This window comes from Poecile atricapillus, chromosome W (assembly GCF_030490865.1).
Source record: "Poecile atricapillus isolate bPoeAtr1 chromosome W, bPoeAtr1.hap1, whole genome shotgun sequence".
NCBI lineage: Eukaryota > Metazoa > Chordata > Aves > Passeriformes > Paridae > Poecile > Poecile atricapillus.
In genome coordinates this window covers 25,156,048-25,174,487 of record NC_081288.1, presented here as the reverse complement: position 1 = coordinate 25,174,487, position 18,440 = coordinate 25,156,048, and the positions used below count along the sequence as shown (strand labels likewise).

Here is an 18,440-nt window from a genome sequence, read left to right as displayed (position 1 = left end):
GCCACGCCTGACATCCTGAATAACACACTCGAGTCCTGTGTATCGGTGTCAGCTGAACACCATGAACCTAAACTGAGGTGAGGCAGCAGGGAAGACAAATGCCCTGGTGTTACCTGCAGTGCTCCATGCCACATCTCCTTTCTGGGGGGTCCCAAGCAGTCAGGAACCTGAGCGATACTTTGGGTGTCTGCTGCTGCTGGAAACAGTACAGCTTGCCTGCTAAGGGAGTGAGTTAAGCAGGTTTAAGATTGGATGTGTTTTCCTGAGAAACTCTAAATACAAATAGTAACAACAGCTGCAGAAAACAGCACATGCCAGAAATGAACGACAATACTCCAGAAGTTAAAAAAAAAAATTATATTGTAAGTACAGTACAAAAAAGTCTGTGTAGAATTGTAATGTAATCTGGACCAAACAGCAAAGAAATAACAAAAATATAAAAACTGCTAAGTCTTGACAAAGTTTCCCTATAGTACCAAATACCACAAGATACAGATTATACAAAGTGTACAAATTTTAATAAAAATACAATACACCAGGGTCGTGCATGTTTTTCACTCCTCAAGAGTTTTCTGTTCTACAGAGGACAAAGCTAAAGCTGATCCCCTTCTGTTTCTTCAGAAGCAGATCTACCCCTTCACCACAATGCTCTCAACTGTAAAGGGCTGGAAAGAGCCGGTTATTTTGTGCTGCTCACAACAGCAGATGCTTTAATATGGGCCAGGACATGAAGCACGATTGGACTGCCTCTCTCCTGGGCCCTGTCTATTTCCAGGCTCATTGGGATTTGTCCTAAGCTGTTAAAACGTGTTCTGGCCTGGTGGTCTGAGAACCTTCTGCACCTCCCCTGCTGAGAAAACCCCTCACTGCACTGAGAAAAGATCCATAGGAGACAGACTACCTTGTACAGGCACATCTGTGGAATACGTGGCAAAGAGGCATGGGGAGAAAAGCCCTCCTCCACACCCCAAGATTTAATTTACTTCTGATTTGCGGCTCAGCCACAGTGAGGGACAGGTTACTTTCAACTGTCCTAAAAAACAGAAACTAGACTTACTTGGAAGTAAAAAATGCCTCTTCTGTAATTTTAAAACTTTTCTGTTACAGAGCTGATAAGGCCTGAGTCGAATGATATTTCAGTTGTTCTGCCTACCTTCACAAGATAGCCTGTTTCTACAAACATTTAGAATCTTCCTGGTGTTTCCTTACACAATGCCCATGCTTACTACTATACACAGAGCTGATTCCTGCAGGAAATGAGGTGAGGGAAACTTGATTCACATTTTTCACACACTGTTGGCTGAGGGAGGAATTTTTGCTTTTAAATTATGTATATATATATAAATATATACACACACACACAGAAATATACAGGATAAATTAAAATCTGTTACAGATATTGGTAAAAGTTAAATACATGTGATATGAACACCACATACACACAGACAAAAAGCCTAAACAGGAATCAAGTGTTCTCCTGCGGCTCCTCTTCCAGAGGAGCAGAAAACCAAACTCCAAGTATGTGGCTGGAAGGAAGGGAAACTGCCCCAATCAACCCACATGTGCCGTAACTGCTTCAAACTGGCCACTGGCTACTGCCTTGCAGCAGCACCACAGCTCCTGCAACAGTGCTGGTGAGAGGGATGGGGGATGAGCCATTTCACAAAACAGGTGCAAGACAGGCAGAAACAATCCAAGTTTGTCCCATCTGCTTCTCTACTCCTTTCCATCAAAGCAGACTGACCATGCCGTGGAAGAATCAGCAGGAGGTTCATTCTCTCAAGCCAACACAATGGGTTGATACATTGTGCTAATGATGATTTGAGTATGAGTCCACAGAAAAAAATAAAAATTCTTGTCATCTTCTACTTCACTTCAAATGCCAGCTACCAGACCAGCCAGCCAACACTGACAACTTTCAGTTATTACTGACTGAGGAGTAAGGGCTGGAGAAAGTGACCAAAAGAAAGAGGCAAAAACCTATCCAGCTTTCCGCTCAAGAAGTGGGTTTTAAACAAAAAAAAAGTTACAAATAGGGCTGGTGAAGAATTCAGTTCTATTCCTTGGTCCAAAATATATTATCATCTCTACCTGCCCATAGAATATCAGAATACTTTAGTTTAGGCAGGGATATCAGGAGATCATCTGGTCCATCTCTCTGCTTAAAACAAGTCCAACTACAGCAGGCTGCTCATTCAGTTTTTGAATATCATCAAGGAAGGAGACTCATGAACCCCTCTGGGCCACCTGTTCCAATAACCCCTCTCATGGTGACAGCTTTCTTCTTTATATCAAGAAGTCCATTCTCTGTTTGCTTCCCCCACTAAATCTGAATTTAAGGCGAGTATCTCAAAAGCTTTCTGAATTCTTCATACAAAATACTTTCAGACTGGAGGACATTTCACCCATCAACACAAAACGGTTTTCTCAGCATAACTTCACAACTTTTCATAAAATAGAAATCAAATAGTTACAATCCTATGTATATACTATACATATACAAAACTTTAAAAGCCTCCACACGGAGCCCTTTGGGAGCGTCGGTGTAGTGCATGTACACAAGTCAGTTACACAGAGGTTGAGTACATCCCAGGATCCTTTCTCATCAAAGTCCAGGCATGATGTAGGCAATGTTGTCTAGTGTGTTCGACTGGGAAAGGAAATTCAGTGGTTTTTAGTGTCAGGAAACAACTCAAAATCCTTAAAAAATGGATCAGGTTCTAAGCACAGTCACTTGTGTTACAAGTTATCATAGGATAAGACAACCAAATCTGCCTACTGATCACCTTTAATAGCGTGTCAGCAAAAAGAAGCGCCCTTCAGTTTTTCTTGGAAAACGTAACAGAGTTCTGAGAGTAGGAACCCTTCTCATGCACATCAGAAAAAATGACCCTGCTGTATGTTTTTCAGATGCAGTGTTTCAGTAAGCGCAAACCCGTGGCTGGACAGCTGAAGGAGGCCTTAGAAACAGCACCTTTAACTGAGAGACGGAGGAACTGACCTGCACCAGTTGTGATTCTAGAACTTAGCAATGCCACCTACTGTCTCAAATATAAATTGCAACACAACTGCTGGGGTTTATCTGTGTCTTAGAACACTACTGTTGTATCTGACTGTGAAAATCAGATTTATTATCAGCTTCTGAACAGAAGTGAAGGGTAGCTGCCATAATTCACCTAAAGCTCTATTGGTCCTCATAACAATAAGTTGATCGGGTTTCTAATAAACGCACCACTTGTCATGTGGCATCACTGCTCTGAATAAACTTGGCAAGCAGGAAGGAAAAAAAGCATCAGAGTTTTTCCACAGCTTAAGATGGGAACACCCCACTGACTCAGCTTTTGTGCACAGAGCCAGTTTGTGGGTGTTCACAGACTAAACTGTCAGCTTTGTTCCTGTTATTGACAACCCATTCTCTTAATGAATACATGTTTGGGCTGCCCTATTATGACATGTCAATTCATATCCCATTTGCTCCCTCTGACAGATGTGTTTTTAGTTTCTGAACTTCTGCAGACTGTATTTTTTTATTTTTGCTCCTCTCCTTTGCTGCTTTGTTCATGTATCCTGTAGGAAGTATGACTCCTGATGGCTGCTGTCATCTTAATCAATGTCCACGTCAGGCTACATAGATGCCATGAGCTGTTGCTAAATCAGGGCTCAATGGTAAGAGTAGCTAAAAGTGGAAAATAAACTGTAGTCATGAAGCTCCTTAAGACAGAGAGTACTTTTCTTTCCTCAGAAAAGGTTTTGGCCACTTGTAAAAGGTCCTACACCGTCACATTAGGAATTCTGAGATCACAAATTGCTTTTATGCTGCTGAAGGAAAAACAGCTTGTATGATACAGAGCAGCTAGAAGGTGGGTTTTATTTTTACGGAAAATTAGAACTTTCAAAAATACTGGTATACTTTTATTTGATTCAGATTGACTGACTCCATCATGACATAAACAGGACCTACCCACACTGCAGTCAATTCTACAAATATTAGGTCAGTTGCTACTGAGAGAAAAAAAGGTTGCACAGCATTGTACGACAGTAGTGTCTGTAAAAATTTCAATAAATATTCCTCTATAAAAGCCCATGACCAAGACAAATTTTCTAATTTTCTTATTGCATTGGAATTATAATTACATGACACTGTAATGATTAATGATTGATCAAGAAAGCTCTATTTGGACTCTACCAAAATTAATAGTGCTAGAAAGAAAATAACACAAAGAACTCACCAAAACATGCTTTGGGCAGCCATTCAGCTCAGGCAGTTGTGTGGTCAGACATGCCAACGGACCCAAAGCACAGATGATTGAATCCAGGAGTACTGACAAACTTCCTGAAACAGCCACCATTCCCTGGTAGTGAGAAAAGAAAAAAATTGGATAGGGATGGGTAGTGGAAATTTGGCTTCTTTCTCAACTGTTTCTGTTCTCATGCAGATACTGTATCTTCACCTCCTCCAGACCACTTTCACTATTTACACAGTAACAAAACTGTGCCTTGTGCTTCACAGAGAGACTGTTAGTTCAAAAAATTGAGAGTTCAGTAGGCAACGAAATGGTGCAAGGTAAAGTTAGGAATCAACAGAAAACAGCAGAAAGTTGTCAGTTGCATAAAAAACTGATTCCACAAATTTTTGTAATATATTTTCTGTGCCATTTTGTACCATCTATGTTGTTAACCACGTAAGTCCTAACGACAAAGTTGTTTTATTTTTGAAGTTAAAGGAATGCTAAGCCTATAGCAAATGCTTTAGTCATTGATATACTTTCGGGAAAGGGAATTTGTGTGCTTTTCTGGGCTCTGGTCATTCCTCTCATGATCTCAATCAGTCATACCAAATCCAAAATACAAGAACATTTATTTCACTGTTTATAAAATAAGCAAACATAGTGGGGTGAGATCATCACTCATAAAATTCAGTGATATTATTTGAGACAAATATGTTTTCTCCTTAGAGGCTGGGCTGAGTTCTCAGAGTGTACAGGTGTGAATGTGCATTTACAGAGTCACTGTCATTCAACAGTAGATAACCATTAAAAATGTGACATTATGTTACCAGGTAAGTTGAAACAATTGTAGCCCTATCCAAAGCACTGGCAATATGATACTGCCAGAAAACTAGAGGACATGCAAAAAACTTCTTGGGAAAGGCTGATAGTTTTCAAAAAAGTAGAACAGTAGCAGAAACTGACCAGAGACTGACAAAATAGCAAGGAAATACCAAGTCCAAGGTGAACATACAGTGAGAAAAGACTGAAGAGTTTGCTGAACTACAAATTGCTTTCAAGGACCTAGAACTGCAAAGCACCTGTCTTTCTTTGATGCCTACTGTTTACTAAAGCCTTTTATTTCACTGAAAATAAATAGTGATGCATCAAAGAAACAGGGCATGCCACCTCTAATTTATCTTCCTAACAGGAGACCATTGGTTAAACTTTTAAGAAAAGGAAAGAATCATCCCCCTGAATTCATTGTGCAGATTATAGGACATCATTGTGACATAGCTGGTTACAAGCTCACCTCTGTTTCCTGCAGTCTGTGTCCAATGAGGCTCAGAGATTCACCCAGCAACTGTAAATGTGCAGCTACATCAATGGGATCTGTCTCAGGGACTTTGGCTGGTGAGGAAGGCACCACCACAGTGCTGGTGGGGGATTTTTTGTGAGGAGAAATAACTCCTGTTGGAGAAGCTGGAAAACACACAAATTAAAATTCCATACTCCTTGCTTTCACTCTTTTACTCACAAGCCTATTTAGTTGCTACAATTCAAATCTCATAGGCATGAGATGCTTAAATAGTTCTGTTGCCCCAGTTGTGTAGTCTTTGAAGTTGAAACTTTTTTTTTACATGCACAGAACATCCACCTCAGCTGAATGCAGTTGGGGAGATTTGGTATCAGAGATGCTAAAACAAGAACCCATCTTCCCTCTATCAGCAAACTAATCCCACTAGAACCTCCTTTCTGCCTCTTTAACTTATTTTACACTTCAATTCCTAAACTGCCAAAACCAATACCATTCTACAAATCAGATGAGGAGATATTTATGAAAAATGCTGACATCATTCTCGCTCTCACAGAAAAGTTGATTTGACAAGTGATTTAAATGTCATGCTTTGTGAGAAAGCAGGTAAGGACCTTTGCTTTTTATTCTACAGGTAACACTACCTTCCCTGTCCAAGAAAAAAGATGAGACAAAGTTCAACAATTACCTTTCATTTTCGGTGCACCATCTGAAGATGATGCTTTTCTCTTCACAGTGGTGGCCTCTGCTTTATTCTGCTTGTGTTGGAGATACTGAGCTTTCTGTTTCCAGATCTGTAGTTACAATGGTAAGAAAATAAAGATTCATAACATTAGGTAATTCTGTTACCTGATGCCAGGACCTGGAGGCAGAATGATGTTACACAGCTAGAAGGTGAAGCAATCACATGAGAAGAAAATGAATGCTTTCATGTTTGCAAGGGCAAGATTTCCATACTTTCCACCTTTACATGCTTTAGGGATATAGGTAACATATTTCAAGGCATTGTGGCAATGCTGCCAGCACATTCTGATCTAAGCACCTAGTTCACAGATATCTTTTCACAAAAAAATCTCACACAAACACTCACCAGTTTATCCTTTTCAGGTAGCTGCTTCCACACTTCTGCCAGTTTTTTACTTAGCTCTCCAAAATCTGGCAGAAAGAAAGAAAGAAGAAAAATGTTTAAATTAAATTTGATAATAAAATCCTGGAGAGAACATAAGAAATTTACTGGCCCATCCATACACATTTAGGAAGCAAGCCATTCTACAACTGGAACTGTTCCACACTGTCCTGAAAATATGCATTTCTGTTACTCTTTAAAATTTAAAAAAAAAAAAAAAAAAGCTGATAGCAAGAAGATGAAGAGATGAAGTCAGAGTGTATTTACAGGAAAGGGACACAATGAAGGTAATTCTTTAAGTAAAGAAAGACATAGGAAGTTCTTTATCTAGATTCACAACTTGGTTAAAATACAATTATAATACAATCATGAAATCCACTCCTGTTCCCTTTGTCACCTCTTATTCTAAATAACATTGGCAGATTCTCTGCATTATGTCAAAATTAAGAAGTTGGTCTGAAACAGACAAAGTACGTTCTGCTAGTTAATCTGCCTGGTGTAAAATCAAAAGAAGAGAAGGCTGGATTTTTCCCTTACCTATTCCAGGGTGCTCAGACACAATAGTTGTACGATATTCCTTACAGAACACCTGATAAGCAGACATGTTTTTCTTCTTTGGCTAGTCAGAAGAAGAAAGGAAACAAAGATTTTTAATTATGATGAGACCGTCACCAATTTAATACAAATTTGACATTTATTAAAGACTTAAAGAAAGATATGGTACTTAGATCAGGAACCTTAAAAAGCAGTCCTTTACATCTTCTGGCTCAATTTAGTCTTTATGAAAGCACAGGAATCAGCCAGAACCAGTCTTAGTACAAGGCTTATCTTGCAAAACTCAACAAGCTGCTATTCTAAATTCAGGGTCAACATACAACACCATTAATGTATCTCAGTTTTAAAACCTATAATAAAACCCAGTATCTGTTATACTATTCACAGTACCTATTATAGATCTGTCAAAACAATTTAGTCCTCATGATGTTTTGTTCCTTGCACACTTACAAAGTACTTCCATTAGGGAGGAAAAGAGACTGTGTAGTTAGTACATTGACAGCAAAGGCATCGCAATTGCTGAGCTATGATCAGGGAAAAATTCCCAAACAGAATAGGATGATGGCTGAATAGACTTGGGCTCTGTCTGTCCATTTCCTCACACAAAGCATTATTTCTCTATATGAACATGCACAAGCTGCTCTTCCCCATTTACTTACACAGCTACAGTTATCTCATTTGCAAACTTGTTCATATGCTAGCTACCATTTCTGCTACTTTTATCTTTATGCAGTAACCATGGAAAACTGAATATATAAGTACAGGACAAAACTGGGAACATGGTAGTCTATTAGAATTAGAATTTCATTTGCATACAGGAGTGAATAGGTAAATATCTTCAATTTTCAGGTAACAGCTTGATTCTTTTTTACAGGAACTTTGATCACTAGTCCAAAAGTCTGCCTGGGAACAGTTAGAGCCAGTCACATTAGAAAAAGATGCAGATGTGCTTGGTACATGACCTGTACCAAGCAAAATTAAGTATAACTTTCCCAGAGAACCTCTATTGGCTAAAGACTGTCTGTGCCATAAGGCCAGAAGAACATATATTCCTTTTGCTACAAAGAGAAATCACAGTGTTTGACACATTTTTCCAAACATGCTTCAGTTAAACCAGTGATAATTGGTATCAGTTATCCTTTGTTTCAATTTAACATGCCTTTATAATGGAGTGCCTAATTCACAATTTCCCACCACCCAATTTCTATTTTCCCTACAATTTTTTCTTACTTTGTCTCTTTCTCTTTCCTTTTCTCTTTCCTTTTCTTTTTCTCTTTCTTTTTCTCTTTCTTTTTCCTTTTCTTTTTCTCTTTCCTTCTCCTTCTCTCTTTCCTTTTCCTTCTCCCTTTCCTTTTCTTTTTCTCTTTCCTTCTCCTTCTCTCTTTCCTTTTCTTTTTCTCTTTCCTTTTCTTTTTCTCTTTCCTTTTCTCTTTCCTTTTCCTTTTCCCATTTCTCAGCCTTGTCCTTCTCCTTGTCTTCCTTTTTCCTCCTCTTCTCACCTTGACCATCTGAGTGAAAAACAGCAGGAGGTGGAGGGACAACATAGGGAGTACTGGGAGGTGGTGGTGATACTCTTACTTCTCCTACTGCCACAGGAGAGTGCCCAGAACTCTTTTTAGACTTGGAGTGCTTCTTCTCCCTGTGTTTCTCCTTGTCCTTTTTTTTCTTACTTTTTTTTGACTTCTTCTTCTTCTTGATCTCCCGGTAGGAGTCATCTATAACCAGCTCTCCAGCCTCCAACTCTCCACCAGAAGAAGAACCAGATTCTGGCGGTGCCTCCATACCTGAAACTTCGTACTCACTTCCATGGCCCTCTGAATGAAGGGAGGTGTCAGCACCAAAACTCTCAGAAGGTGGATGTGAGTCCGGAGGAGGTTTGTGCTTTTTCCGGGATGACTTCAGGAAGCTCTGCAGATCGTGCCCCAGCAGGAATGAGCCTTGCTCATCTCGAGCTGATTTCTTTGAAGATTTCTTTGCAGCTGCTGGTGCTGAAGAGTAGGATAAAGAATCATCATCTGCTGCACTACTTTTCTCTTTTGGTGAAAGGATGAGCTTCATCTTCAAGCCGTCAGGTTCACGAAGAGTAAGTGTCTCCGTGTTCACATAAAGAGGTTTCATCTTTTTAGATTTGTGGGAGCTGCCATCATCCACTGAGTGCTCCCCACTGCTCCCACTCAGCTTCTTCTTGGGATGCTCCTTTCTGCTTTCAGAATGGCCAGAGGAAGAATGAGATGATTTTTCAGAGGTCCTCTTTGAAGACTTTGAGCTTGTGGCCAAAGGTGAGTTGATAGCCTTGAGTAAATCCATGGTTGTATCAGCTGAGGATGGGCTAGAAGCTGCTTTTTTCTTCTTCTTTGATGGCAGATCCAAAGGCGAGACACCTGAAAAAGATCAAGAGAAATGTACATTGAGATGATTCCCTTAAAGACAGTGAAGGAGGTAAGTGAGAATCCTGAGCTTTACAATTACAGGTGGCAGATTTACATCCTGGCTGAAACAGAACCACATCAGCACAGCTTTACTGATACAATTCAGAGGATGTGACACCTGAGCTGGTCAAATCATTTAAGGAAGGGAGAGACAGGAGGAAAATTCTTGAAGTTTTGTGAGACTCCATTTCTGAGTTGTGAAATAAAATGTTTTGATGAAAATACATCTAACTGAAATTGCATCTCAAGTGCAAGGTTTTCATGACGTTTTTAGCCAAGGTGAGATCAATGAGTCAAAAATTTGAGCTTTTCCATTCCGTGGACGGATTTTGATGGAAGATGAAATTTCAGCTTGGCTTTCTCCTTCTATTGGGCCAATAATAAATCCTAAATGTGTTAAGCTTCTATGAGCCGAATTGTCATTTTCTGGCCAACCTATTAATTGTGAGAATAACTGAACAGAAAAACACTAATTTTTCAGCCTCAGACATTCTATTTTTATAAATTCAGAGCAAGTTATACTACCTGTAAGTGTAATTAGTTTGTAGTGCAATAGGAAAACAAGAAAAGCAAATGTCAAATGTGAGGCTGTGAGTTAGAAAACTACAATTTGTCAATGAAAAGGGAGTGGAAGAATCTCTAACCCCTGCAACAGAAATTTAAAACTCTGAAAATATAATTCCCTAATCTGCTCTCTGGTGCCAATCAGTGTCAGGTTTCTGATTACATGTTCTAAGACAGGTTGATGTACTGTCCTATAAAATGCTAATCACAAATCTTGTTTACACTGGCTTAAGAGCATCCTTTCCTTAAAGTCATGATCTGTTAGCCCCTTCCCCTGCTTGATTACTACCTTACCTCTGTAGCAGAACTCATCAGAGGAATGCTTTCTCTTTTTTTTATGAGCTTCTGTCCCTGGAAAAAACTCACTGTCCTGGAATAAAAAGAAAAATTTTGCTGAACAAAAGGAGGGAAATAATATGAGAGTCACATGGACGATTAACATGGATAAAAATTTGTAGGAGGTATCAAAAGTTATTTCTACCACTGTAACATCAAGGAACCATAGGTATGAACTAGGATCATCATTCTAGGTGCTAAAGAAAACCTACTCTGTCCCCAAGAGCACACAGTGTAGGTTCAAAGTAAGACAAAACACATGTTACAGACAGGTGTGAAAATACAAAAAAATATCATTAGTCAGGATTGGTTTCAGCACAATGGTCATCTAATTGACACTGAGCTTTCTATAGGCACAGCAGCACAACAGGGCTCCAAGGAAACTGAAACACACATCTCTGTAGGGAGACCCCCAAGTGAGAGGAGCAACATAAAAGATAAAGCACATTTGCAAAGTGTTGGGATATGGGCAATAAAAGCCATCACTTGGAGATCAGCTGTTAAGCTGACAAAAGACAGAAATCTACCCTTCAATAAAGCTAAAAAATAACCTCAGATGCACAGACTGTCAAGCCTTGAAAACAAAGGAGAGCAGTTCATGCTTCCTATGCTGAAAAAGAAGCAACAGGAGATACAAAGAGGTGACAACTAGAATGATGGGGCAAAAATATGTCCATAATATTCCATATCACCTAATTATTATCTGTGTCTTGATCAATTTATAAATCCAAAACTGAAGCTCCTCTAAAGAATTCCAACTGCATGGTAGAAGATTTTAATTCTAAACAAGAACTTGCTTTTGAAATGAAAAAAAACCCAAATCACTAGATAGCCACCTCTGACCTAACAGCAGAAATTGTAGCTGAAAGAGGAAAGCTTTGAAGAAACTTAAGTTGCAACTATGTGATTTCAAGAGGTAAGGCCTCAAAGAAGTAAATAGGGCAAAGTTCATTCTTCTCAAGAGCTATGGTTTCAGTCTGTCTGCAAAATTAGGAAGACAAGAGTGCATCAATTAATATTCTATCCATCCTTTGCTGGCTATTTATACAACCGTAAATGCTATTTTTTAAAAATGTAGGTAAGAAGTTATTAATAGAATTTTCTGACTTGCAAGGTTCTACATCAACACTAGAACAACACTCCTACTATCTCATTTTCTGAGGCCAGAAAAATCAGAATCAGGGACTGATTCCCTCCTTTTCCCCAGGAAAGTTACTGAACAATACAGGCCATGATTAGCTGCTCTTGCTGTCTTCTACGCACACTTCTAAATAAAAAAAAAAAACAAACAAGAAAAGGACAAGAAACCCATTCCATCCCATTACTACCTTTATGCATGTCCTTACACCTTGAACCTTTTCTCTGAGGGTTTCTACCTGAGTTGCTATCTCATCTTCCTCTTGCAGAAGATCCTTGTATGAGCGCTTTTTCTCTCGCTGTATCCTGCCAGGTGCCAGCACGTCATCAGTACTTCGGTGACTCTCTAGGAACTCTGTGATTTATGTGAAATGGGAAATAGGGAAGAAATTAAATACCACATTAGGAAGGACAGAAAAGTGGATCACTCATAAAATAAGCTAACAGAGAACATTGGCACAGAGTGATGCACAAAACTGAGCACAGAGGCCTGAAAGGTAACAAACAGTCTGTAATGTCTGACTAGAGGGATGGGACTCGGTGCTCTAACACAGGCATTCCAGATTTAATCTCTAATGCTTGTATATTCCTTCCTAAAGACTTGTGGACCTAGAAATACAATGACTAAATGTATCATTATACCTCATCCCCTGTCCCACTGACCTGGCAGAGAGAAGAAAGGCTGCAGTGGCAGAGTTCCTGATCAGGGAAAATACCACCATTCTGCACCAGGAAATACCACCCATTTCTCTCAAGTTCTAATCCCAGTGCTTTACACCTGGAAGTCAAGGGCTTGGGATCTTCCAGTAACTTGGCCAGGTTAAATTTAAGGGCTTCACAGCACCCTAACTTCTTTCCCACTCTGACTGCATGGTCTGGCAAGGGCTGCAAGGGGCACCCTTTAAAAAAATCTATTTTTATTTTATTTTTGCAAATCCCTCTGAGATTACGAAGCAGTCATACCTTCTTTCCTCTTGGAGCCATCATAAGCCATGGTGGTCCTGCAGGAGCCTGTGAATGAGTTGCCACGTCTGGGCTCCTTCCCCCGTTCCCATCTATAGGAAAAGGTCTGAGAAACAGAGAATGAAAATAACCTTCCCATAAAGAAAAATCACTATGTAAATGGGGAAACTTTCTCTGAACCAAATAAGGATTCTTTGGAAGACAGTGGGAAAGGAAATGAGTGACCTGAAAGGTCACTCTTCAGGTTTGACAGATTTGTGTTTTTTAATCAAAATGGATGTTGCATTGTTTTAAAGACAGAAAATACCATCTCTTATAAAATATCTGAATCACTGAACTAATTTATTTACAGAAAAAGAGAGAGGGTGAGAAGACAACTGAGTTTGATTTTCATGACCCACAAAACCACACACAAACTGTGTCAAAGCCATTTTTTGTCAGGAGCCACAGTAGCAAAGAGTGGGATGTTTAAATAGATTTCAAACCCTTGAATCTCAGATGAAGAAAAGAAGGGACCAGGCAGAAAGAATTAAATTACAAAAGAATCATTATTTTTGTTTGTTTGTTTGTTTTTACTAGAGGATCACACATTCTGTATTAGAGGTGTGTATCCTTCTGATGTGTTTCCCAATGCTACCACTGCAGCCATTCTGAATGCCAGCCTGGGAGAGGGGATGGAAGAGTGCATTCCTTTTAGCCGGGCCTGCAGCAACCCAACCTCTGCCCCCAGGCTTCAGGCCTCCTCTAACTGAGTCACTGTGCCAGCTAGGGGCATACAACAGGGCAGTGCTGCTGTGGAATAGCTACACTGATGTTCCCTCAGCCAGTGACCAGCTCAGCAAAAAAAGATCCACATTCTGCTCTGACAGGATTAATCAAATCGCTCCCAGCTGCCTTTGTGTGTTTTTGTGTACGTGCACACGTGTAAACACCCAGCCACAAAAACCATGAAGTCTGCTTATCCCAGCTGTCATGGTAACCTCGCCACACTGAAGCTACATGGCAATACTTTGGGAGCAGGGAACTTGTGCTTGTACATGCAACACGATTTTATAAACAACTGGCTGATGCTGACAATGTACAACTTGCTCATCCTATAGTGGTTACTTAGCTGATGCAACAATGTCACAACTCAATCAGGCTTGTGGGTACACAGGAGATGTTTAAATTGATAGGAATACATGTTATTTCTTCAGGTTTTGAGAAAACACCCACTGCAGAATGTCGAGTCAGTGCTCTGACCATTATATATTGCTGGTAGTAAACACAAGGATTCTACCTACACACAAAAGCACTGCATGTGTATATGCAGAGAGCACTGCACTCAGCAATGAAAAAGAGCATCTTGCCACTTGTGGGCTCATAATCTTAAACCAGACATTGTCAACATTTTGTGCTGTTTGTCATACAGACTTCAGTGGGAAGACACACAACACCAGAGTATTGTGCTCAAGATGGTAAGGGCCTAATCCAGATACTGCTAGCAAAACAAAGCTGAAGAGTCATTAATGAATGGAAGGCTTGGAGAGCCTAAGATTTCTCTTGTACCTACATGCATACCTTTTAGTCTCTTTTTAAACCTTATCTGCTTGGCAGGTACAAAGATTGGTAGATACCGCCCTAAGGCCCTCACAGCCCAGACCTCCAATCCGGCAAATACAAAGCATACCCTTAACTACTCTCATCCTGTGAACCTCAATTAGGTTCCCCTGCTTCAAACTCCCGGGCTGCAGCAGCGATGGCCCAGGCTCAGGGGGGAAGCTCTCCCTTCGCCTCTCCCGTTCCTTAGCGCACAAGCCTGCGGGTTCAAGGCCCAGCCTTGCTCTTCTGCAGCCCCGGGGCTTCGCACGGAGCCCCGCTGCTCACTGGCCGCAGAGGTGGCTCCCTCACCCCGTGTCCCGCCAGCGCTCCCAGCCGGGGCCGTCAGGGCAGACGGGACCGCCGGGAATTGCGGGACCGCCGGGAATTCCACCCGCAGCCGAGGGCGCCAACCCCGGCACCGGCCCCTCCGCGGGCACGCACCGGCGGCCGGCCCGTCCTGCGCATGCGCCCCGACACCCCCCGGAGCCCGGGCCCCGCCGCCGCCTCCGTTCAAAGCGGGCTCGTCCGCTCCACTCCCGCCCGCGCGTCCCCTCACCCGAGCGGGCTCCAGCCTCACGCCAGCCTGCGGCTCCGCCCCTGTAGCAGGCCCAGGCGTGCCCCGACTGTGGGGCCGCCCAGCGGCGACAAGGCCCGCCGGCGCCGAGCCGCGGCCGCGGAGTGGGGACGGGCCGCGGCCGCCTCACTCGGCCCCGCCGCTTCCCGCCGCGCCGCCGCCCGCGCCCGCCATCTTGGACAGGGAGACAAGGGAGCCGCGCCAGCGCCGGCCAGCCGAGCGCCGAGCGCCTCCAACGCTGCAGCCGCCGGGCGGGACTCCGGCTCGCCGAGCGCATCGATGGCCGGCGCGGCTCCCCGGGAGCGGCGTGTCCCCTCGGCGCCGTGCGACACACGGGTGACATCTGTGCCCGGCGCCGGCTCTGATCCCGACCACCACCAGTGGAGGGGTGCCTACCTTCCCCCTGGCTTGGCGCAGCCTCCTCTTCGTGTGTGCGGGTGCTGCGAGGTGCCGGCACAGCTTCCCCTGTGTTGCCGTCCGTGCCTGTAAGAGACTGAGCTGGCTGCGCTCGTAGCCCGCGCTGGTTGTTGGCTGCTTGTTGCTGCCGCGGTGGGTCAGTGGGAAATCCTGTTATTAAACAGTTACAGAGCCAGCAGTTCCGTGAGATTAGTCACAGACGCACACGAATGGGCACATCTCCCCCAGGACTGTCTGATTCCCTGAGGAACTGAGCGGATGCGCGGCACAGGTGGGGATTCGGCGAAGCTGGGACAGAGATAAGGCTGTTCACGACTGAGCTGCACACTCGGGACTACTGCCTGTGAAGGCATCACGCAACCCTCACGCTCATTCCTATCGATTGTCCAAAGGTGGCAGCCAAGAGAAAGGCAAATTTTTCCCAGCATCTTCTAAAGAGCTCATTCATTGTTGCAAAGGCTTCAAGACAGAAGTTAACAAAAAGCTCAGGAAACAGCCAGGTCAGAAAAGAATCCTTTTTCCCACTAGGTTAGCCCTCTTTCGCTCTGACCTGTTGGGAGGTTCAACAAACCTCATTTCACTGTTACCTTAGATCCCATAATCTCCACTGATCCAAGAGTTGTCCTGTGATTTAGGTGCCGGCAGATACCCCCGTGTCTCTTTGGCAAGGCTGCTCACACTCTCACAACTCACATGCTGTCTGCAGACTACCATTCCCAGCCGTGCCTGGGGTTAGACCTGACCCAGGCCATTCCCCAGCCCCTACAGATCCATCTTCTGGTCCTGCTGATGCTTTTGTGTCCTAACAAGTACAGGATGATGACGGTAATTATTTGCAGTAGGGCTAGAGGGATTTGAAGAGAATAGAGGCCTATGCCTGTTATGCTGTGGGAAAGTGTAGTTTGATCCAAAGTGAGGGGTACAGCCTACACATACAGATCAGGGTCTGCAAGTGCAGCAGCTGTAACATATCAGGGTAAAAACTCACCAGCCCCTAGGCTGAGCACAAAGCCTGTGCAGATGTTCTCTTGCATGTATATGGCAAAACCAAAATCACTCTGCCCTCCAGACTGAAACTGAGGGAGGAATCACCAAGGTGGACAAGTGACTCTTCAAATCTATGACCAGGATCTTGCTGATCAGAGCTGAACCTGACATGATCTGCTCCTTTACTTCTTATTGGTGATGTTTCTAGGTGTCCCAGTGGTGGATTCATACCCCATTTGACAGTGCACAGCACAACAAAATCACAGTTCCCGTGTTTTTATAGTTTTCAGCTTTCTTGCTCGTATTACAGGCTGTACAAAAGCATCTATGGACATAACAGAAACATCAGTTAACTCCTGGGGGCTCCTGGCCTATGGGTCAGGTGGAGGCAGAGTGGGAGGAATTAAGAAGCCATGAGCATGGTTGGGAGAGGCTATGTGCAACCCAAAGAAACAGGGATTCAGATTGCTTTGAAAATTGAGAGTTTAAATTAGCCTGGTATTTGATGATAGCAAGCCTTTGGTGATGATAGCTAGTAAATGCGTGGGGATGGTACGTTTAATATTCTGCACCCTAGAAAGGGAAAGCATTTGAGCTCCCCTGCAGTTTAATATTTTTAGTGCTGGATGGTTCATAGATATTAGATTGTGTCAGGGACTGTGTGTGTATGAAAGAGAATGAATTTGCAGGTGTATTTGCAAAAATGAGCATCTAGCAGGATACTTGCACATAAAGCCACTGAAGCACCAATCACTCAGACTTCCCCTGTTGAGATCCATTCACGTTTCTTTCCTCCCACAGAACAAACATAATAGTAATAATAATAGGAATTGTAACAGTAACAACAATAACATGTAGTCCCTGCTACTGCACTTCTCATCAGCAAAGAAATGCTCAGAAAAATTCATTTCAATAATTCCCATTCTTCAGTGCTCATAAAGGGAACTAGCTACTACAAAACATTGGCATTTATTGGGTGCTTTCAGACAGCTTAGCCTTTCACTTTTCTAGAAAATCCAGGAATCTCTTTAGAGTATACATCAAGATTAAGCAGGTCAGGTGGGGAAAATGTCAGAATGCTGACAGCAAATTTAAGAGAGTCACAACCCCTTCAAATCCTTAACACTTGACAGAATTGTTTCTTTGTACTCGGGAATGAAAGAGGTTGTAGCAAGGGAATTAGAAGATCAAATAGTCCCTATAGCTTTTAAGACCTGTAGTGCAGCTTCAGTCAATCTCAGACTGTTGTGAGAATATTGCTTATTCCTTTTGTTCAGAGCATCTTGCATTCTTTTGCCTACATCCCTGGGAAAGAAACTGCAAAAAGGTACATGGTATGTTCCTTCAGGTGTCCTCTTGGCTGTGAGTTACATATTGTATAAAATGCTCTTGGCAGTGCAGAACATTTCGGGATGTGTGTATAGTTCCCTACGCTTAATGCAAGATTAGTTATGTATTAGTTATGGACTTACTGCCCATGAAGCCACTCTCTCTGTCTTGCTTTCCCACTTTATTTCCACCATGCATCCTTGTTGGCTTATTTTCTCCTGACTGAACAGCCCAAGCTGCTAGATTTAGTAGCCCTCTTTTGTTTCATTGGGTTTTAGTACATAGTTTTGTGGTGTCTCAAGTGCAGTGAGTGTAAGAAGAATGAATAATAACACGAGCATGAGCTTACAACTAAGTTATGTACTGAATTAAATTCAGCACTCAAAGCTGTGTGAACAGTTATCAATTTTACCTGTCATCATTTTGCAACTCATAAGTCTCTTTTCACTCCTGCCCCAGTTTCTCATATTTTTTCCCTAGATTCTGAGATGATTTGGCATTAACTGGAATGGGACCTGGTTTAAAACCTCTGCTCTTCACCTATGGAGAAAAAGCAGCACACAGGCAGTGCTACTCTTGTAGCACTTGTTAGTGTTGTTGCTTGTTTTGTGAAGACAGTGTTACTCTTTGCGCACATTACAAAATTTGTGGGTTACCGGCTACCAAGCTGCCCTTAAACAGGAAAGTGGAGGAAGTGACCACGATGCCACAGTGTCATTTAGGTGTAATGAACCTTGCTTGCTCGCTTGCCAGTTGCCTCACCCATACAATTTCCTTAGTCTTATTTATAAGCCATGCTGCTGACTCCTCTTTGGATACAAGGACTCGCTTCCCAAGAGGATCAAAACCTCGAAAGATTTTTTACATGCATTGTTTTGGTGTTGGGGCTTTATTTAAATTACTTCCCATTTGTCTTTGC

The 18,440-nt window shown here is 42.4% G+C and overlaps 1 protein-coding gene across 1 annotated transcript; it reads right to left on the bottom strand.

Moving 5' to 3' along the window:
* Positions 1 to 1,457: 1,457 nt before the first annotated feature.
* Positions 1,458 to 14,903, bottom strand: LOC131591569 (HMG domain-containing protein 4-like). Its single transcript, XM_058862386.1, has 11 exons — positions 14,771 to 14,903; positions 12,634 to 12,739; positions 11,910 to 12,025; positions 10,492 to 10,567; positions 8,435 to 9,585; positions 7,187 to 7,268; positions 6,614 to 6,678; positions 6,212 to 6,317; positions 5,521 to 5,690; positions 4,230 to 4,352; positions 1,458 to 2,650 (listed from the first exon to the last, which is right to left on the bottom strand). Exons 2-11 carry the CDS (start codon positions 12,662 to 12,664, stop codon positions 2,606 to 2,608), a joined length of 1,965 nt encoding a protein of 654 aa, XP_058718369.1. The 5' UTR covers positions 12,665 to 12,739; positions 14,771 to 14,903; the 3' UTR covers positions 1,458 to 2,605.
* Between the last annotated feature and the right edge of the window lie 3,537 nt (positions 14,904 to 18,440).